This window comes from Pelobates fuscus, chromosome 6, assembly GCF_036172605.1.
Source record: "Pelobates fuscus isolate aPelFus1 chromosome 6, aPelFus1.pri, whole genome shotgun sequence".
Lineage (NCBI taxonomy): Eukaryota > Metazoa > Chordata > Amphibia > Anura > Pelobatidae > Pelobates > Pelobates fuscus.
Genome location: NC_086322.1, coordinates 166,482,954 through 166,506,390, shown reverse-complemented (window position 1 = coordinate 166,506,390; position 23,437 = coordinate 166,482,954). Strand labels below are relative to the sequence as shown.

Here is a 23,437-nt window from a genome sequence, read left to right as displayed (position 1 = left end):
CCGTGCATGCACATTAGGTTCCCCCATCTCCGTGATGTCATTGGAGGAGGAGCCTGATCCGTTGCTGAGGTAATTGAAAGGCACAGATGTAGAGGGATACTATAGTGTTAAGAATACAGTTTTATATTCCTAATATTTTTGTGTTTCCTTAAAGTGACACTCTAAGCACCAAAACCACTATAGCTTAATGTACTGGGTCTAGAACAAAGACCGTCACTGCAGTCTCTGCAATGTAAACAATGATAGTTGTCATTTACATTGCATCCAATGGATACCTCTAGTGGCTGCCACACAGACAGACACTAGAGGGGTTTCCTAGTCGGTCCTGCAATCTTTACAGGACCGATGCTCAGCACCTTCACTCTCTGCCTGAAACAGCTGAACACATCCCATAGAGATACAATGAGTCAATTCATTTCTAAAAGGAGATGCTGATTGGTGCAGCATGCAGAAGCATTGGGTTATACTCGGTGTGTATGGTATACTGATACATTTTACACAGTACTTTTTACATGATTGGCACAATCATAGATACATTTCTATTAATTCACAATTATAATTTCTCCCCTCAACCATTTGGCTCAACGTACAATTCGACTCTAAAGGGTAAGCTTATGTAAACTCTTATAACTCATGTTTATGGTTCTCTTTTCCTTTTGTTTGAGTTTGTCCAATTATATATTCTGTGTTTATATAATTACCAATGTTATTTTTGCATTAATTGTAAAGCTCTCTGGATAAAAAAAAAAAAAAAAAGTTAAATAAAAAAACTCAACCAGTTGTGGCGACTGCAGTGAGATCATTCGCTGAAGGAATAAGTTTGAGTAAAACATATTTTTGTTTTGGGGGGGCGGGGCAAGGGGAGGTAGAAAACACTCTAATGCAGGGATGCCCAAAAGATAGATCACCAGATGTTTTTAAACTACAACTTCCATGGTAAGTTACATAGTTACATAGCTGAACAGAGACTTGCGTCCATCAACAATGTGCAACGTCAATCAGCAGTGGCCAAGGCCAGTAGGGTATTGTCATGCATGAGAAAGGGCATTCATTCTCGGGACGAGAATATCATTTTGCCTCTTTATAAATCACTGGTAAGACCACACATTGAATATGCTGTGCAATTTTGGGCACCTGTTCTAAAGAAGGATATTATGTCACTAGAAAAAGTGCAGAGGCGGGCTACAAAATTAATAAAAGGAATGGAACATATCAGCTATGAAGAAAGGTTAACAAATTTAAACCTATTTAGTTTAGATAAAAGTCGCCTGAGAGGGGATATGATAACATTATACAAATATATTCGAGGCCAATACAAACCATTGTGTGGAAATCTATTCACAAACCGGACTTTACATAGGACACGAGGTCATGCGTTTAGACTAGAAGAAAGAAGATTTCGTCTAAGGCAATGGAAAGGTTTTTTTACTGTAAGAACAATCAGGATGTGGAATTCTCTGCCTGAAGAAGTGGTTTTATCAGAGTCCATACAGATGTTCAAACAGCTACTAGATACATACTTGCAAAAAACAGAATATTCAAGGATATAATCTTTCAATGTAGGGTAATAACTGCTTGATCCAAGGATAAATCTGACTGCCAATCTGGGGTCAAGAAGGAATTTTTTTCCTAGCTTGTTGCAAAATTGGAAGTGCTTCAAACTGTTTTTTTTTGCCTTCTTTTGGATCAGCAGCAAAAAACATATGTGATGAAGGCTGAACTTGATGGACGCAAGTCTCTTTTCAGCTATGTAACTATGTAACTATGTAAGTTCAGCCTTCCTCACATTTGTTTTTTTGCTGTTGATCCAAAAGAAGGCAAAAAAACCCAGTTTGAAGCACAATTTTGCAACAACCTAGGAAAAATATTCCTTCTTGACCCCAGAATGGCAGTCAGATTTATCCTTGGATCAAGCAGTTATTACCCTACATTGAAAGATTATATCCTTGAATATTCTGTTTTTGCAAGTATGCATCTAGTAGCTGTTTGAACATCTGTATGGACTCTGATAAAACCACTTCTTCAGGCAGAGAATTCCACATCCTTATTGTTCTTACAGTAAAAAAACCTTTCCTTTGCCTTAGACGAAATCTTCTTTCTTCCAGTCTAAACGCATGGCCTCGTGTCCTATGTAAAGTCCGGTTTGTGAATAGATTTCCACACAATGGTTTGTATTGGCCCTGAATATATTTGTATAATGTTATCATATACCCTCTCAGGCGACGTTTTTCTAAACTAAATAGGTTTAGATTTGTTAACCGTTCTTCATAGCTGATCTGTTCGATTCCTTTTATTAATTTTGTAGCCTGCCTCTGCACTTTTTCTAGTTCCATAATATCCTTCTTTAGAACAGCTGCCCAAAATTGCACAGCATATTCAATATGTGGTCTTACCAGTGATTTATAAAGAGGCAAAATTATATTCTCGTCCCTAGAATGAATGCCCTTTTTCATGCATGACAATACCTTACTGGCCTTGGCCACTGCTGATTGACATTGCACATTGTTGCATAGTTTGTTGTCTATAACAATTCCCAAGTCCTTTTCGTGTGTTGTTATCCCTAAAATCGCTTCCATTAAGGGTATACGTTGCTTGTGTATTCTTTACGCCGAAGTGCATAACTTTGCATTTTTCAACATTACATTTCATCTGCCATTTGAGTGCCCAGTCCCCCATTCTATCTAAATCCCTCTGCAGCAAAGTAATATCTTGCTCACATTGTATTATTTTACAAAGTTTTGTGTCATCTGCAAACACTGAAACATGACTTTCAATGCTGTCTTCAAGATAATTTATAAACATGTTAAATAGAAGGGGTCCCAGAACAGACCCCTGAGGGACACCACTTGCCAGCTCTGTACAGCTTTAAAATTTACCATTAACGACCACTCTTTGTACTCTGTTTTTAAGCCAATGTTCTACCCAAGAACAAGCATTTTCATCTAGACCGATTTCCCTGAGTTTGAACACTAATCTATTGTGTGGAACTGTATCAAATGCCTTGGCAAAATCCAAATAGATCACATCCACTGCAACACCCTGATCTATACTTCTGCTTACTTCTTTGTAGAACGCAATCAAGTTAGTTTGACATGACCTGTGCTTCATAAAACCATGCTTTTTGCTAATAACCATGTTCTTCTCAAGGAATTCTTGAATACTATCCCTTAATAACCTTTCAAATATTTTACCAGCCACAGAAGTTAAGCTCACAGGTCTATAATTTCCAGGCAAGGATTTTGAACCCTTTTTGAATATAGGAACCACATCTGCCTTCCTCCAATCCTCCGGAACACTTCCTGAAAGAAAAGAATCTTGAAAGATTAAAAACAGAGGTTCACTTATTTCTACATTTAGTTCCTTAAGTACATGTGGATGGATACCGTCAGGCCCTGGAGCTTTGTTTATATTATCTTTCTTTAGTTGCTGCAGCACATTGTCTTGAGTTAACCAATTACAATTATTCTGCAAGTTTTTAGTAGCAATCATTTGTACATCTGTTGCCATGGGTTCTTCCTTAATATATACGGAGGAGAAATAGTTATTTAAAATTCCTGCCTTTTCCTGGTCTTCATTAACTAACACCCCCGTTTCAGTTTTTAGTGTACCTACACTTTCATTTTTGTTTTTTTTTAGAATTTATGTACTTAAAATATGCTTTGGGGTTGTCATTCAAAAGGCATTCTAAAGGTGCGGAAAGCATCATGGGAGTTGTAGTTCTACAACACATGGGGATCTACCTTTTGGGCACCCCTGCTCTACTATAAGGAATACATATTTCACACAGGAAAAGGGCAGCCCTATTATTATATGCTTCTTCCTTTCAGCCTATGGATGTGTCCAGAATGTTAGCCCTTTTCATAGCTTTAAATACACTTTTTTTAAGCACAAAAATAGAAACAATATTGTTAGATGTAATTAATTTTGCAATCTACCATTTTCAGGGATATTCTGTATATCTTCACATTAAGCAATGCCTGAGTTTCTTTGAGATTCAGTGAGAAAAATGTCTTCTACTGCATGTCACCTAAGACAGCTTGGCTGCAAAACTAGTAAAATGCTTGGATACATCTTCAGTCCTTATAGTAATAAAAAACAAACAAACCAAATACCAGAATTTAGTCTTATATCTAAGACTGTATGAATGCATTCTGACATGATGATTATTTTACAGAGACACTTCCTTTGATTCTGACAAAACAGGACATTAATCTTACATATCTGTGTTTATGTATTTTAAATGCACGGCATGTTTATTGTTTGGATAGCAGAACTGCACCACTGGTACTTTACATTCACAGCGTCTGACACAGCTAATGATGGCTGTTCCCCAGACATTTATGGAGCTGTTTGTTGATTTGTGTGCTTGGTAGCATTCACAAGTATAAGATTAATTTCCGCACTGTGGATTCACGTTGCCAAACACTTTTAATGGAAGTTTGTAAAGAGGGATTGAAATATCAAAGTTAACCAGAAGATTTAAGCCCTATGCATAAAAAAATGAGTTTGTATTTTAAAAAAATGCTGGGTGAATAATTGAAATCAACCACACATGCAGTGATTGAACAAGCTGAAGTGCCAATTTCTTTATATTAAAGAATTATTTTAGTGTGATACCTCTGGGCTTCTTTGATGCCTTCTGAGTAAATGTTCAATGGGTCAGCTTTCATCTTATAATATTTATAATGATACGATATTAATTCATATTTACTTCAATAGATTTCCAAAGCATAGATGAACAATTTGAAAATAGAAGCAACAGAAGTAATGATTCTAATTATTTTTTGTCTGTCTATCTACCCACCCATTCTCTGATCCAACCTTCCATCCATCCGCCAACCCACCCAATTCAAAGCTTACTGGGGATATATAAAAATAAATCCTGATACAATTAGGGAAGACATAAACTCCTGTAAATGTGTTTCCGTGTGCATGGATGTGGGGTAATGTGCAGTCTGCAATATAATATCATGAAGCTAAAAGGGACTGTGTGCAAAGTGTGTTTTATGTCTCTAACAATACACATGGTTTCAGACACTCAGTGCACCTTTCCTATAATATCCTCTCAGGAACAGAATACTGCACTGAAATCCTGCTCAGTCGTTTATACAATAGAAAATAAGTCCACTGCTCTATATTACCCGAATGCTATCTTTCTCTCTATTTTATCTTTTTTATGTCATTATATTCTAATACAATAATGTCAATACCCTACCTTTATTCTGCTCATGCCTCCTTTCTCACTTCACAAATGGTATTATCCTTACAAGAACTTTGTATAGGATATTTTACCTTTTTCTCCATCAATGTTTTTCTTTTGAGTTAATACAGTAACATATTTTTGTATCCGATACCATTCACATATATCACTATCCAGGGCCAGCACTCGACATTTTGCCCAATCATTATTGCATATAATATAGCACGCACTTTCCAACGTTCTAACTAAAATAAACTGCAAATATTCTATCACCCTCCTATGACTTTGTGTACTGCACATGAATTCTGTTTTGACTTCTTTAGAATTGTCACGGAAGAAACTTTGATCCTTTAAACCACTCTCGCTGCTTACTTGGAGCGCTGGTCTATGCATTCAATTATCAATGGTCTTTCCTTAATTAATCTGACACTTAGCATCCCATTGTTGCCTTGTTTCCATAATCAACATCTCAACTGTATTTTTATACTCTCTTTCTACCCACTTTAACTAGTATATTAATAACTATGTAATGCATAACCTGAAAGGGTATATTATTTTGCCTCTGCTTGTTTTCAAAATACTTCCTGGCTGTAAATGATACTATTAACCAAACATTTTGTGATATTTTTCCCCATTTCATCCCCCACTCCCATCCCACATCTCGTATTTAAATGTACTAATTTGTCAGACATTCACAGTGTGCATCCTTTCAATTGTAATATTTCACAAAAATATATTATGCTACTAACTAAAGTAAACCATTCCTATAAGAATATATTCAAAAATTATTTTGTTACAAATAAATTATTTCCTGTCTGTTTCAAGGAGGCTTGACCCTGTACTCCCTATGTGTTTATGTTTATAAATTACCATTAACTGAATTTGTCATTATATAGTAGGTCAGTCACTTAACAAGACTAGGGGCAGTTAAATGACAGCAAAGCTGAGTTGGTTGCAAGCACTAATGCTAAAATAATAAATGGGAGAGCATGTATTGTTATAAAAGTAAAGAACTTAAAGATGGCTATTTTCATTATTAAACTCCACGGATCATTAACACAGGTGTACAGATAACTATAATAAAATGCAGAATTGTGTATAACACTCAAAATTCTATTATGGTCAATAATAAAAATCGATTAAACCTTAGAAATGTCCAGCTGATTTAATTATTTCTATGTAAATGACAATAATGTGATTTCTTCTAGAACATTTGGAATTTGTGCTCATCATTTGTCACCCAAAGCAATAGATTCTCCCTAGTTAGATTATAAATGTCTGGCGTAAAATTTGTTCATATTCTGAATATTAATGAAAAATAGAAAAATATTTTGTAACTCCAAGAGCGCAGCACAAGAAATAAATAAATGGGTTTTACATTAAGGTGAGAGTGATATTGTTTTCCTAAAAATGTACGTTAAAAAATAACCTTGAATCCCTCTATTTTGATCATCTCACTAACGCTGTATAAATCTGCAGAGTGCTAACTAAAAGCCGTACATTCTCCATCCAGTCAGCTCAGCAATGACCTTCAACAGCCAGCTAAGACATAAATAGGATGAATCCAATAGCCGCAGCTAATGACATCACGCAGCTGATCAGTATCTAGATAAGGAAAAATACACAAAGGTGAAACCAAGTTGGAATGCACAGATTAGTTCCGTGACTTGTCACTAGTTTCTTGGTGTCCTGAAAAATAAATGGATTGTAATATGTAGACATAAAATAAATTATGCCTGAAAAAAATTCATGCTTTATAAAAAATTTTTTTTTTTAAATGAGTAGCAACTAGTGATGTCCCGAACTATTCGCTGGCGAATAGTTTCCGGGGAATATAGCATGTTCGTGTTCACATAGCATGTTCGCGTTCACCGCCGCGGGCGAAGACATGCGATGTTCGATCCGCCCCCTATTTGTCATCATTAAGTAAACAATAAGGGGGGGACCTACTGTCCTCTCCCCCGGCCCCCACCCTTGCGTGGTGGGTGGGGGCCATAAATCACAATGGGGGGGGACCTACTGTCCTCCCCCCTGCCCCCACCCGTGAGCGTTGGGTGGGGGCCATAAAAATCATGAGGGGGACCTACTGTCCTCCCCCCCCCCACCCCCACCCCCCTGCGCGGTGGGTGGGGGCCATAAAAATAATGAGGGGTTGACCTACTGTTCTCCCCCCGGCCCCCACCCCTGCGCGGTGGGTGGGGGCCATAATCACAATGGGGGGACCTACTGCCCCCCCGGCCCCCACCCCTGAGCGGTGGGTGGGGGCCGTAAATAAACAATAAGGGGGGGGCAAATAAAAACAATAATAACCGACGCAATAAAAAAAATAAAAAAACAAGCGCAAAAAAAAAAAATCCATCTCACCCGTGGAGGGCTCCGCGCCGACTGAGCTCTGCAGGGCGGGGGAAGGCTTATAAAGCCCTGCCACGCCCTGCAATTAGGCTAAGAACACTCTGATTGGCTGGTTTAAGCCAATCAGAGTGCTCTTTGTCATTTTACACAGCGTGGGAAAATTCCAAATAACTTTCCCACGCTGTGTAAAATGACACAGAGCACTGTGATTGGATGGCTTGATGGCATGCGTTCATTTGCAATTCCATACATATAGATACATATAGAAAATAAAACATGGTAAAATAAGAGTGCAGGGTGTGAGCAAACACCTTGCTATATTATATTTAGTGCTGTTATGACAAGTTAGAAATTAATCGGTAATTTTTAGCTCATGATAACAAAGCCTACAAAATGCTTTCTAACCCTCTGGAGTCTATACACCAAGGTCACGCTTGGGATCTTGTTTGGATGAAATAGCTGACTGGGAAGAAAATGCCTAAGTCATCCATTCACTAATGGCAAGTCACTTATATCTGAGAAGCTCAGATCAGTACAAGTCAGGTAGAGCTAGAAAAGTGGTGACTTATTATTCAAAGCACTATTCACTATGTACTATCTTATACAATTAAGGTAATATAATTTTGGAAGCCCCTGAATGTCTGAGCTGAACAACAATATACAGTAAAATAAAAAAGGACTGATCTGCAAAAAAATATAAAATAATAATAATTCAAAACCATCTATCATTCTACACAGTGCTCTTGCCCATCAGAAGACCTTTTTTGGTTGGCTTCTATGCCAACCAGTCTCAGTGTTCTTATTGAGCATTGAAAGTTTGGAAACTCCTTTAAAAGGCTTCTCCACATTTCACTGCTCAGTCTGTGTTGAACCGTCAATGGCATAACTTTGCTGTAATGCAAAGAAAAGTCTTCTGTACTCTTTTAATTACCTTCTATTTTCTGTTGCTGATATAATCTTACATATTTGTATATTTGCAAGGTGAGGTAAATGTATACTTAATATAACAAAAACAAAGAGTGGAATAGCGCTAAGTCAAAAGGACAGGGAGTCAGCAAGCCTAAATGGCTCTCCTAAAAAACCCCAAAAGGACAAACAACAATACAAGACTGTAAGGTGCGCCAGGGGGTAGGGGATGACGTGATACTAAAAACAACTGAAATAAAACAGATAATACGTGGTCAATATGATAATGTAAAATCAGTAATACTTAAAAGAAAACAAGCCAACACAGTCCAAAATGAGGTATATAGGCAAGTCTATAAGAGTTTGCCTTTATCTCCAGGTGAGTATGTCTTCCAGATAGTTGAGGTCCAGGGACATAAAAGAAGAAAAGAGATCTGATAGTGCAATATGTTCCAAAAGTATAAAGGCTAGAGTAAAAAAAAAATCCAAATGGCCTACTCACATGGAATAGAGCTTAAAACGAGCTCTAGTGTGAAGCGCTTGCAGTGGTATTATTCCCCCACTTCAGGGATATGATGGGAGGTATAGACCAAAATGTATCTTGTCAGCAGCATATGTGAAGGTAAGAACAAAGGTACAACATATAGTGCTCTCTGTATAAAATATACCCAGTAAAAGAAATAAAAGAGTAATACTCACATTTACCTGAGCAGATAACCCACTCAGTGTAATCAGCGTAGGACAAAAACTTGATGCCAGGTAAGAAAAGGAAAAGAAAAAGCAAAAGGTATATGGTACTAATATTGGTGATAAAAGATACCAAAACCTTTATTTAGACAATTAAAATGTAACATATATAATCCACAACGCGTTTCACCACAGTGGGCTTTTTCAAATGTATACGTAATGCTGAACCATAAATTTGTGTTGTAATTTAGAAAAAAAAATGACTTAAATGGCATTTTTTCTGACGAGTAGTTTTTTGTCATATCAGCGGGTATTGCCAAACTACTTTAATCTCCTTGAATGCCATGTTGTTCTGAAGAAAAAATAAACTAAATCAAGTTGTGTTTATAAGTGAAAGAAAAATGTTAACATTGATATTAAAAGAAAAATAGGCCTAGCCATGAAAAAAGAGAGCAGCAACAATGTTAATGTTTCACATAGGTTTCTGTGCTGTGTATGCTTAACTATTGCTGCATATATGCCCAATGTATCTCTCATATTCAAAAATATAATATAGATTCTTTAGTTCTTTAGCAGGTCAGGACTGACCGTCATTGGGCCATGATAGCCATGGGCCGAGGCTGGCAGAGGAGAACAAATGATTTCCCTTGCTGGCCCAGTGGTCCTAAGAGGGAGCTCCGCCCCTCATTGTCCAGGGGAGAGATTACCGGGGAGGCAGGCAGCCTCCGAACAGCCTCTGTCTCTTCCTCTCCTCCCACACACATGCACACTAAACCACCTATACACACATGCACTACAGCCCCCAAACACAAACTAAAGTTCCTAGATACACACACAATGCTACCCCCTGCAAACCCTAGATACATACACACACATAGACAGCACAGTCGTTACATGCACACAACACCACCTAAGTCCACACTTTCTACAGGCTCTAAAATCAAGCACAAACACACACACACACATTTTACAGCCCAGAAACACACCCACTACAGCCCCTAGCCACACATAGTATGCCAGAAACAGATCCCTTTACACACACACTACAACACAAACAGTCTCCTCTACACAAATGTAATCCCACAAACAACCTCCCAAGCATACATCACTAAAGGTAGCATCCCCACACTCTAAGAGCCCTGTTCACTTGTATTCTCTGATATCCCACTGTTGGGGACACCAGAAACAAGTCCCTATCAAATGCAGTGCTAACTGTTTGTGCAGAAAAAAGAATCAAGGCATTGTCCCCATCCAAATGCACTGGATCCCTCATCATGACACTAACATACTCATATGGTGGGGCAGGCATGCTTGTCATTAATGATGACATATCATGCCACCTTTCTGGCCCCACCCCACACCTCCTATTAGGAGGCAATGCCATAACTTTTTTGTCTCAGACCAGCCCTATTCTCTAGTATTCCACTTGTGAAATAAATGCAGAACAAGCATGTCCTTAGATTTTCTTGCGCTGCACTAAACAAACACAATGCATTTTTCCTATGCAAAAGCTTTTCAGCAGGGCTTTCCTCATTGGCTACCACGGGAAGGCATCAAAAAGACATGTCCTGCCTCCTCACTATGGAATGCTCTGCCGGTGAGTGCGCTAATGCATCATCAGTAGAATCCTTCATCCTTCCGAGGTATATAAAATGAGTACCATTAAATTGGACAAAGGTAACATCCCCAGGATGTACTTGGAAACCAGAGAAATCTGAATGTACCTTTCCTGGTTAAATAATTTGTCATTATTATTATTATTATTATTATTATTATTATATGCCTCAGCCACATTTCTGCCACAGTACAACTTTGATTGTGGTTTAAAATTTTAAATGTACTTATTCAATTTAAATCCCAGACAATTCACTCTTTGGTGAATCCAGTATTATTTTTGCTTGGTTGCTTGGTTTTATTGTATAAATATGTTTTACAAATATATACCGTTTAGCTGCCACAATACATAGTTACAATTCCTAAATCCTACAAGGAGTTTGATATGTTTATCTCACTTTTCCTTCAAACTTTTTTTTTCAGAACCTTAAATGGTGGAAAGAAGATTGGTAATATTGAAGTTAGTCTGATGAAGATGGGGGAGATACAGAATGGTGAAGCAGACCACATCACGACAGACACACAAGGACAAAAGGTAGCAATTCTGCCAACAGAACATCATAATTGCTTTCTGTGATACTAATTTGTTACCTCATACAGCCTAAATATATAGCCTAAACAATAATAACAAACCATTTTAAATAGACTTCTAGCTTTGGGTAAGAACTGCAGTTGCTCAAAATAATTATGGAAATTGAACAGGTTTCTGAAGCTGTATGGATGAAACGATTTTATCTGTTTTGTTTAACATTTGAAGTACCAAATTTATAAGCAATCTATTGCATGCCAATGAAAACACAGAAGCAGAATTTTACAGCATTTCAAAACCGTTCAGCCGTATCTTGATGATGTAACCCCAACTTCATAAACAAATGTACTAACTTCACTTAACGGAAAGTTTGTGTTAATTAAAAAACATAATAATTAGTTAATTAAAAACCATAATAATAGTTAGGCAGGTGCCCCCATGGGAGGGTGGTGGTGGAGCGAGATGACGTAGGACGCGCTTCTGCATCCTCGTGGAACACGGTTGACAGACCGATCAGGAGAGCCTGACAGGAGGAGAGGTTTGAACCCGTCTCACCAGCAAAGATTTCCGGGGTGCCGTTCGGAGCGCTGTGAGGGAGGACCGGCTGCCGCATTAAAGACGCAGATTGACAACGGGCAGTCCTAAAGGAACTTAGCATGGGAGAGCATACACAGGCTGCAAGCTGGGTCGAACAATTATAAGATAAGTACAAACTGCCACATAGCTGTCTGTACTTACTAGCAAGTAACATTACGAAATTAGCAGCTGTAAAATTGTACATTTTCAGTCTACAATGCAGGGGCTAGCATAAAGCAAATAGACCCATAAGAGAAAAGTTGAATTGGAGTGCAAATAGAGAGCAGTATACAGAGAGCAAATAAGGTTATAAAGACTATCCAACTTAAGTCAATCCGTACCTATAGTAAGGAGTAGACCGGTGCTGGTCTGTAGAGTGCTAAGTTAAAGAGCCTAGTGTGTTTGCTTCAGTAGATTCTCCAGTTGGTATTCCAATTCTTTGGCGTCATACAACTGTAATACCGGTATTTCTACTCAATTCCTGTTACTTAAGGAGTATTTAAGGAGCAACACCTCAAAAAAAAAGGGGGGGGAAGAAAGGAAAATAAAATATACAAAAAAAGAGGGGAGAGAGGGAAGCGAAAAAAGCGAAAGAGGAAAAAGAAAAAGAAGAAAGAGGTAGAAAAAGAAAACTAAAAGAAAATGGCCACAAAAAAAAGCATCAAACAACAAGCATCTAAAAAAAGAAAAAAAGCCGTAAAATAAAACAGAAAAACGGCTATCGTTCTTTTTACCAAATCCAGCAATTAATAAAACAAACATGGAGGAATCGATTCTCTCTAATATCCCTTTAGAAGAAGGTACGAACAAAAGACAAATGGAGGTAATTCAAGATTTAAGTCAAAGAGAAGGAAGAAGTGAATATGACTATTTACTTAGTCACACAATTTGGGAAGCTGAAAGAAAAAAAATCAGTGCCAGACATCAGCCAACAAGTCACAAATATCTTAAGGAATGGGAGAGAGAGAGGAAGGAGAGGGAGGAGGAAGGGGGAAAGAAAAGGAAGGGAAGGGGAAAGGTTCTTTTTTTTTCTCTCTTCACTATTTTTCTTTTCTTGTTTTTTTTTATTATCAGCATTAGGGGATAAAGGGATTTATGAGGTGATATAAATAAAAGTAAAAATAGGAACTTAACGAAAATGAAGAAACAAATAAAGAATAGTATATCACATTAAAATTGAATAAAACAGGCACTTAATAAGAGAATAATTGCACAAGGAAAATATACCTATGGGGAGCACGATAATAAGAAGGAAATGAAATAAGAAACACAGAAAAAGTTACATTAAAAGTAAAGGACGCTATAAAATAAGATCGGCACATACCTAGATATGGAGGAAAGAAAGTTAAGGGAAAGAGTGATAAGTTTAAATATAACACAAGTTTGTCAAAAAAAAGTAAGAGATAGTGAGAACAATATTTAAATAATAATTTATGCAATATAGTGTTGGAAGTGTAAATATGACTCGTTAGACTTTTTTTTTTTTTTTTTTTTTGTACACCAGGAATTAATTTTTTCTCTCCTTCTCACCCTCCTCACCCTTTTTACTAGAAGTGCCTCTACGTAGGCTAATCACAGATTGACTACCCTCAGTACGCTTTTCCCACATGATATGTGGGACCTATATCTGAGTAATGTGTTTTATTGCTCGAGATACTGTATGGCGGGGATTTCCCACCATACACTACGTTTGTTTTAGGTTGATGCCATTGTTTTGGATCAACCCGTCTCATTTTTCTGTAAACACTAATAAAGAAGGGTATTTTCTACATAAGTATGGTAACACATGGAAAGAGAGGGTCCCAAAAACTAATAAGAGATTACAAATTAAGTTGATCTCAATAAATGCCCGGGGGATCGATACACCATGTAAAAGGTCTATAATTGCAGATTTTCTGATAAAACAAAATCGGGTAAAAATTTTCGTCCTGAAAGAAACCCATTGTACAAGATCCAAAGAAAATACAATAAATTCATCAAGGCTCCCTATTATCATAAGTGCAGCTTTAGAAAGGAAAAAAAAAAAAAGAGGTTTCGCATTTATCTTTGCAAAAAAATGTTTCCTTAATTATTAAACATCAAGATCCAAAAGGCTGATATATTATTTTATTTTGTGAAATTAATAATAAGCTATTCACATTAGCCAATATGTATGCACCAAATAAAGCTACAATAAATTGCATATCAAAAGTGCTTACAAAAATAGAGCAGATCAAACAAGGGTTGGTATTAATTATGGGAGACTTCAACGATGTAGTTGATCCGCTAAAGGACAGAATGAGCCAGAACAATAGAAAAAATAGGAAAATATATCATACCAGACTGCAAAACTTACTGAACAGTCATAATCTAAGAGATGTATGGAGAACATTTCACCCTGCCGATCTAGATTACACATGCTATTCGAAAACATTCCACTCATATTCCAGAAAAAGACCTTGTCTTGGGAAATGTGACCATGTTATATCTTGTCAAAAAAATTGAGATATATGATATAACATGGTCAGACCATAGCCCTATCATGTTGGAATACAAAAAAAGATGGCGCATAAAAGATGTTATATTACATAAAAAAAAATAATGTGGAAAAAATTTAAAAAATAACAAATCTCTTTTTCTTAGAAAATAAAAACAAAGGCACACTGGACATTATGGTCTGCTGCGCTTATAAAAGTGTAGTATGAGGTCATTTGATAAAAATGGCAGCCATTGAATATAAAAAAAATCTACCACCTCTTTTTAAATTTTATATAACACTAAGTAAATACAAAATGCAAAGTAAAACACCCTCCATACAAATAGCAAGTAAGATTGCAGAAATAGAAAAACAGATTAACAACCAATTAATGAACAAAGCATCCAAACAACTAGAAGCACTACAAGCTAAATGGTACCTAAAATGCAATAAACCAGAAACAATGATGTCTAACAAACTGAAAAAAGATAAACATAAAAGAGTAATATATAAAATAAAAGATAAGGATACCTACTTAATGACCCCAGAAAAAAAATAGGCCTAGCATTTGAAAGCTTTTATCAGAATCTATATGGCTTACCAGAAGAAACATTTGGCAAAGAAAAAGAGATTGAGAAATTCTTCGAAAATCTGTGCATGCCAAAAATGATAACCGACCAATTAACACTGATAAATGAGCCTATAACAGAACTAGAGGTTACTAAATCTGTAGATAAACTTTAAATAAAGACTGCTCCAGGCCCAGATGGATTTACAAACAAATTCTACAAAATAATTAAAGATCAATTAAAAGGGGAACTAACTAATATTTTTAACTATATAATGGAAACAGGAGACTGTCCTGGAGAGCTGTTGAGAGCGAACATCGTTCCCATCCCAAAAGCAGATAAAGACTTAGATCATATCAGCAACTATAGACCTATATCATTAATAAATACAGACATTAAAATACTATCTTCTATTGTTGCTGATATACTAAAAATAATAATACCACAATTAATCAATAATGGCCAAGCCAGATACATACCAAGGAGAGCTCAATTAATAATCTTAGAAAAATAATAAACACATTAGACGAAATAGAGCCCAATGGAACCCCTCTAATATTCCTGCCAATAGACGCAGAAAAAGCATTTGACAGGGTTGGATGGGGTTTCATGTTCGCCACTTTAAACCAGTTTGGAATCACTGGATCAATTTCACAAGTCAAGTCCGCTCTCTACAGCTCTCCATCAGCTAAGGTAACAGGCTCAGAATTTACATCACAAAACTTTAATATAAAAAAATGGGACTAGACAAGGATGCCCTCTTTCCCCTCTACTGTACATAATGGTGTTAGAACCCCTAGCGAATTTAATAAGACAAAACTAAAAAAAATCAAAGGATTTACGAATTTGCTAGGACAAACCAAATTAAACATTTACGCAGATGAAATTTGACTAACATTAAAAGAACCAAATATTTCAGTCCTAGAATTATTGAAGGATATAAATACTTATTCTAAAGTTTCAGGATATAAAATGAACCTGCAGAAATCAACATTTATAGCTAAAAATATTAACAAAAGGAATATAAAATTTCTTGTGCAAGACATTGGGCTCCCTGAAAAAAGCAACAGGCTAAAATATTTGGGCATTACCATAACCTCAGATTTAAAAGATTTAGTAGAAGCCAATTTCCTTCCTTTGTTAAAATAAACTAACAAATATCTAAGGGATTGGAAAAGCATGGGCTATTCTTGGTCGGGTAGGGTCAACATTCTAAAAGCATACATTTTGCCAAAACTTCCCAGAAAATTGGTTATCACTACTACACTCTTCTTTTTTTTAAATTCATATGGGGTGGTAGGAAACCAAGAGTTAAAATTAAAGTTCTGGCCAGATCAAAGCAGGACGGAGGCTTGGGGTGCCTAGAAATTTTGCAATGCTATCAGGCTAGTAGACTTTCCATGTAATGCTCACACAAAGTAAAGTGACAACTCAAGAAATTTGGTATAAAATGGAAAAAAGCTAAAACTGGGGTTGGAAATGTATCCTCATTATTTTGGGTTGTAGAAGTAAACAAAAAAATATATTAGAGAGGCTTGAACCAAATCTCAGATAAATGAAGAGTTAACAAGATGGTGGGATAAATTTACAAACAATAAATGTCTTAGAAATAAAATAATAGATGCACTCCCACTTTCAAGTATTTAAGATCTGTTAGAAAACCTAAAAATAGATATTTGTATATCAAGGCGGGTAAGGGAATTTAAAGATATAGTAGTAGAACATAATCTCAAATCCTTTAACCAAATTAGGAAGGCATTTAATGTTCCCCCAGTGAATGTTTAATTATCTGTGAATTAAGAGCTTCTTAACAGAACACCTATATAAAAACAAAGGGGAGAACACCATAAACCTTATACATCTATTTGAACTAAAAAACTATAAAAATGTACTGGCAAAATGTGCCAAAGTTGTATATGAATGGAGACATGATAAACCGATAGCATTGATTAACAAATGGGGAAAAGTAATTCAAATACATTGTGATCCTTGTTTGCAGATAGTATGGTCCTCTAGGGTAAACAACAGGCACAGTCCTTTTATTTTCATATAATCCAGGCACTTTTTTTCTAAGTCCACACAGGAGACAGCAGCAAATTAAAACATAAATATAACACAAATCCCTATACACAAAAACCTAGCTTGTCTGAGCACTTACTAACTTCAGGTTCCCTATCTCTCAGGGGTTAAACTATAACAAAATTATAGTGGTTTCACCAACCTAGTGTCTTTGTCAGCTCTCAGCACTCCAGTGTTTAGTCAGCCTGCTGCTTCTAGCTCTTCAAGAGAGAAAACAAACATTCTCCCAGTGCTCCAAGCCAGCCTTAACTGCTTTTCTTTATGCACTCCCAGTACTCCAAGCCAGCCTTAACTGCTTTCCTTTATGCACTGCCAGTGCTCAGTCTCCTTGACTCTCTCGCTGGAGAGAACAGCCTCTCTCCTACCTGCTTCAAGGGAGGAAGCCAGCAATCCCCCTTTACCTGCCTAGCATTGAGGGGTTTATTCCCACTGCTACAGCTGATTATCTGCAGCTGAGCAGTGGGTTGGAGACAGTTCCAAAAAACTCTGGCCTGGACCTTATTTCTCCCAGTTATGTATAAACTGAGGACTGGAGCATTGGCCCACCCTGCTCTTCAAATGCTCCACCCCAAGGGCCCATAACTATATGTAGCTTTGGGTTGCACACCGCACATACAACACGTACTTCCCCTGGGGTTAAATGTTAAAAGCCTCTCTGCCTTCACTTTATCACAACATATAGAAGAAGAAGAATGGATAATTTCCTTAAACAAACTAAATACATACACAGTGTCCAAACCTTACAGAAACTTAATTTAAATTAGTAAATAGATGGCATTTGACACCGAAACGTTTAAAGAAAATTTACCCAGAGTTAGAGATAGATGTTGGAAATGTAATATCGATCAAGGTAATTTGATCCACAGCTGGTGGCAGTAAACATTCATAAACACATTTTGGAAAGAAGCTATGAAGTTAATATATCAAATAACAGAAATAAAACTACCTCTCAACCATGAAGTGGTCCTACTAAATATGAACTGGCCAAATATGACAACAAAAAACATTAATGTTAACACTACACATAATCACGGCAGCTAATTTACTATTAGCACGAAATTGGAAAGCAGGGAAAATTCCATGCATTAATGAACTAAGAAAACAAGTTATATGGCAAGCAAGAATGGAAAAGGGTATCCTGGTGAATTTAGGAAACAGATATAAGCAAATAGAAGACTGGGACATATAGATATAAAAAAAAATGGATAACATAACAGAATTTGATCGGAATAACCAATAGAGAGAGAGCGCATGCTCGGTTTCAGGGAAGGGAAGTATTAGATCAAATGAAGGGAGAAGAAAGACAAAGAATAGAACCCCAAAATGGGCAGATAAAGAAAATAACAAAATATTGAGACTTTATGCAATAAAAGATGTTCTCTCTCTATCCAAGACCAGATGAACGAAGCAAATAGATAAAAACCTATATTAGGAACTAATTAATAGGGATAGGAGGGGATCCGGGTGGGAGGGTTTAGTAAGATTATAAGAATTGCAAGATATATTTGACATATTTATGATATTGATGACGACACAGTACCAAGGCCTGAAACAGATAAGTATCATCAAAACATACATAAGGCAGGTACGCGTCTGAAAAAGAACAAAAAAAACAACATAATAATAAACCATAATAATTTATAGACATCTATTTATAAAAAAAATAACTGTCACTTTTCAGACAAAGTTGTCTATTCACTCAAAAAGTGAGTTGTGATGCAAAGTCACACGATTTGAAAAATTCTAAAATTCACCCAAGTTGAACATTTTTCACAACTTGATTATTTAATTGTAGACAAACTGTATGACAAAATATGGATAAAAAAATAACAGCATGAAATAATGTAAACATTTTGAAATATTTAATAGAACTGTTGAATGATTTGAATATGCTTCAGATAATATCACTCTTTTCAATATAGTTGAGAATAAAGAATAATCTAGGATACTGGTCGTATTTGATGCTGTTGAATTTCTTGTTTTGAGCTCATGGAGAGAGGAGGGAGATACCAGTTGGTGGCGCTGTTAGACAGGTGTAAATGTTCTTTGAGAAAAATAAATTATGTTTTAATAGAGGGCTATATTCTATATTAGAGAATATTATATATTTCAGTATTAATCTATCTATATGTACATTTTGGACAAATTAACTAGGAAACGTTTTCCTTATATTTGAGGATAGATGAGTGTCATTGCCATGTATGCAATATCCACAGGAATCTGTATGCAAGTTTCTCATTATAATAAAATATATATTTTCTATATGTATACATGTTCTATTTTTTATTGTTTAAGAGCTGTAGATTGAAAAAGTAAATAGTTACAAAAAAGTTTTTCTTTTTTTTCTTTCAATTTGTCGTTGGCTTTCAAATCACCACCATTCACTGTTTAGTATATAAACCCCATCATGTTATAGAACAACGGTAGAGTAATGGTAGTTGTTCGTCCAGAGCAGTTGATTGAGAAAAGATGCCAAATTGTATAGCCTATTAATGAAACATATCATGACGGCACGTCAGAAAAAGCAAGATGGTGAGATAACTATAACAATGTATGACACAGTATTGCTAGATATTATGATGGTTAGTCAGAGGCAATTATGGTTAAAGTAGAAATAAACTACGGCTTGCATTCTAAAAGGTCACAGTTTCCAAATCAGAATACAATATTAATATATAGTCTTCAAATTTATATAAGAAATAGAGTTAATTGAATATTTTAATATCATTTCGCCAATCCGTCACTGTAAGCTCAATAGGTAATTGTAAAGATGCTATACAGTCATTTTCAGTTCTTTTATTGCCTCTTATTCTGCTATTTATTGTCCTGCCATTCCTATCAGCATAACTGTCAAGATTTGCAGGAACCAAATGACTGATCACTTTGGGAGAAAAAAAATATATATTTTTTCAATCAAATACACTGTAACAGTGTTCCATACTAATAATGGTCTGGTGTCAAAGTAGGATACATTTTCTTTCGAAATACTTTAAATAACTTTTTATTAAATATACCCATAGCATACTTGTCAAAATGTGCTTTTAATTTCATTTTCAAATTATTCAGACATGGATATCAGTTCAGAATGTCTAGCAGCACAAGCTGATTTTTTTCAAATTATTCTACAGCTGTGTTTTATCAACAGGTAAAATGTCTTTTATTGGCACGTACCTTAAAAAATATTCTAGTCATTGGTTAAGTCAATTTGCATAGCAATTAGGATACTGAAAAGATTGTAATGAAAGTCTGCTTTTTTTCTGCACCTGCTGGTATTGTGATATCCTAAAATATTTTAAATGTGCCATTTCATACCACAAAATCACAGTAAATGTGCCATTAAGTCTAAATTCCTTTATCATGGAGTATATTGAATCAATCAATGTGCTCTGTCACTTCTTAGTATTTAATAAAGATGTAATTTTGGGGACTGCTTTGTCTTCCGGATAGACCTGAGGTTGACAGTAGCTGACAAAAGGCAGCATGATGGGTGTGGGATTCAGGCATTGCCTCATCGCAAGACGTAATCTATGTCTCCCGGGCTCTTGCAGGATCTTCCATAGACCTTAACGTTGTACTCTCACACATGCGCAAGAGTGCAGCACTGGCACATATCTTGGCATATGAAGCAGTAGGACTTGAAGAGGGACCTCAGTATGAAGATGGCAACTCCCCTATGACCACTAGACGCTAACCGGAGATGTCACGTTTGGCGATTTTTGCGAAAGTGACAGATCCGCTTTAGGTAATCTAGAGACTGGGGATTGTTTAGTTTAAGTACTTAGATAAACTTGTAAATTGAAATGTGAAGCACTTTTTTAAGGCTATAAGGAAAAAGATTTTATACATTAGTGTGGTACAAAAATACATAAGGATCAAATTTCACCTTGGCAATAGTATGTGTAGTTTAACTTCATAAATTTCAGTGAATATTTAAATGTATGCTGTTTGTATTAATTGAGAGTTATCAATTTGAGGTTAAGAGTAGGAGTCTAAGATTGGCTTAAGGGTAATCGTAAACCGCTGAACCTAGGCCCCAGTGACATAGATACGAGCAATATATCACAGAGTTCATACAAATACGACTCATATAAAGTTAACCAGATTTTTTAGAAAAGTGTCAATTTCTATTAAAATCATCACTTTTTGTAATGGGGGGGGGGAAGGGTAACCAGATTTTTTAGAAAAGTGTAAATTTCTATTAAAATCATCACTTTTTGTAAAATTAAAAAAAGACACCCTTTTCACACACAAAGCTTTTTAGAAAGCTAAAGTGCTTTAGGGGTCTGGAGCATTCCTTTATTAATATATCACAGAGTTCCATGGCAACCCAATTTATAGTAATGTGAGTTTAACGTGCAATAAATTTAGTAAATTAAATACACTTTCTTCTTGTTCTGATTAACCTGCCATGTATATAAATCTTTAATACAGGCAGGGTTATTCACTAAAGTGAGAATTCAAGTTGATTCAAAGTGGATTTTAAATTTAAGGTCAAAATAGTCAAATTCAGATCATTTCAGTTCAGCTATTCTGGCCTTAAAGTTAAAACTTACTTTGACTTTTCACTATAGTAAATAATCCTGATAGTTGTTTAAATATTCTTCTCAATAATGCCTTACCACTTATATATGCTTCCACAGGCTTTCCCTATGGCTTCTAAGAAATGTTGGAACATACGCCAGTAATAACAATACACTGTTTCACAATACAGATATCCTCTCTCTGCTTTTGTTTTAATTAAAAGAAATGTTCCAAGAAATTTCTATTAAAAGAAATTTCGCACATCTCTGTTATTTTACCTTCTTTTAAGGAGAGATGTTGAGTGCCGGTTCTCAAGGGGCCGCAGACTCATTGTTTCTTCAAGATAATTCTCAGCACATTACTCAGTGATGTCCATTACAATTGTTTGATTATGAGTTAATTAGATAAATTCTGGATCTTTGGCAGATCTGTAGCCCTTTGAGGAATGAGTTTGACATCCAAGCTTCAAAAGCAAAATACAAGATAATGCTGGTTCTATTCATACCAGGAAGGTATCTTTTTGTTCCTTTTAAAACAAACAAAAAATTGCTAACTAGCTTTAGACAACATGTGACGAACCATTGAAAAAGTTTAAAATTCTCATAAGTGTAAAAGTTCCATGTTCACACCTTTTGCTATGCTTTTATTCATACTGTGGAAATAAATAATAAAAAGAGAATGAAAGCTTACATGCGCAACTCAATGCTCTACATTTCATTGTTTGCTGTAAGGATCAGTTCAGGCTCTGTAATTACTCGAAATCATGATCTATTGGAAATGTGAAGTTAATCTAGTGAACAGAAAATCAAGCACTGAGTGCTCTGTAGGTGGAAGGAGAAAATGTCAACGGATGGGGAGATAGCGAGAAAGAGAGAGAAGTATAAGGAGTGAGCAAGATGCAAGAAAAAACATGCCGAAAAACTAAAAACTCCACAAAAGGGTTTAACCCCTTAAGGACACATGACATGTGTGACATGGCATGATTCCCTTTTATTCCAGAAGTTTGGTCCTTAAGGGGTTAAAGAGGTATAATGGGTTATGTATGCCCCAGACCATCTCACAAATCTGTATTATCCAGGGCTGGATTAAGAGCCCGGTGGGCTTGTTGCTGACAATTACAATGGTTGTAATTAGAGAATATTATCAACAGAACATACTAAAACAGTTATACCTCCCAAGCATCATCTGTCTGGTGGATATGGTGCTAGAGGGAAACTCACAGGATGCAGCTAAAAGAAGATACATAAGCTAATGCTTATATCTCCCTTTCGACTATCAAGGAAATCCGTACCCCATAACAAAAGCATCCAGTAAAGCAGAATGTCGGAATGATAAAAGGGTTGTCCACTGACTCGGATCATGTAACCGGCACCACCCAAAGGTGTAGAAATGTACAGTGAGGGGCAGGGCCAGACTGGGAATGCAAAGCAGCCCTGGAAAAAAATGCATGCCAGCCCTCTAAGTCATTGTACCATGGTGACACAGTGACTTAGAGGGCTGGCATACATTTTTTTCCATAGATTTTATAAATATACATATAAAATCTATGCTCATGAATTAGAATTACTCAATCTGGGGTAGCAAGACAAAGCCATATTTTAAAAATGTTATATATTATATGTTCTAATGTTATATATATACTTTTATTATTGGTATGTTCCTTTTTTAAATATTAGTCCGTTCAGGGTAAATAAAAAATATATACAGTAAGCATTCTCACATGCAGGCACAGACAATCTTACTGACACAAGCACACAAGTTCACTGGTACACAGGGTCACAGACAGGCAATCTCACTGACACACACAAGCTCACTGACAAACACAGACAAGCTTACAGGTACACACAAACTTACTACAGACAAACTCACTGCTATACACAAAGATGCTCAGTACAGACATGCTGACTGACACACACATACATGCTCACTACAGACATGCTCACTGACAC

General features: G+C 36.2%; 1 protein-coding gene across 1 annotated transcript in view; it reads left to right on the top strand.

Annotated features, from left to right (window-relative positions):
• Nucleotides 1-23,437, top strand: part of INPP4B (inositol polyphosphate-4-phosphatase type II B) — a 640,126-nt gene that overhangs the window by 424,075 nt on the left and 192,614 nt on the right. The window contains exon 7 of the mRNA XM_063458461.1: nucleotides 11,183-11,294. Within this exon, the coding sequence (XP_063314531.1) occupies nucleotides 11,183-11,294 (112 nt within the window). The remainder of the gene's footprint in view (nucleotides 1-11,182; nucleotides 11,295-23,437) is intronic.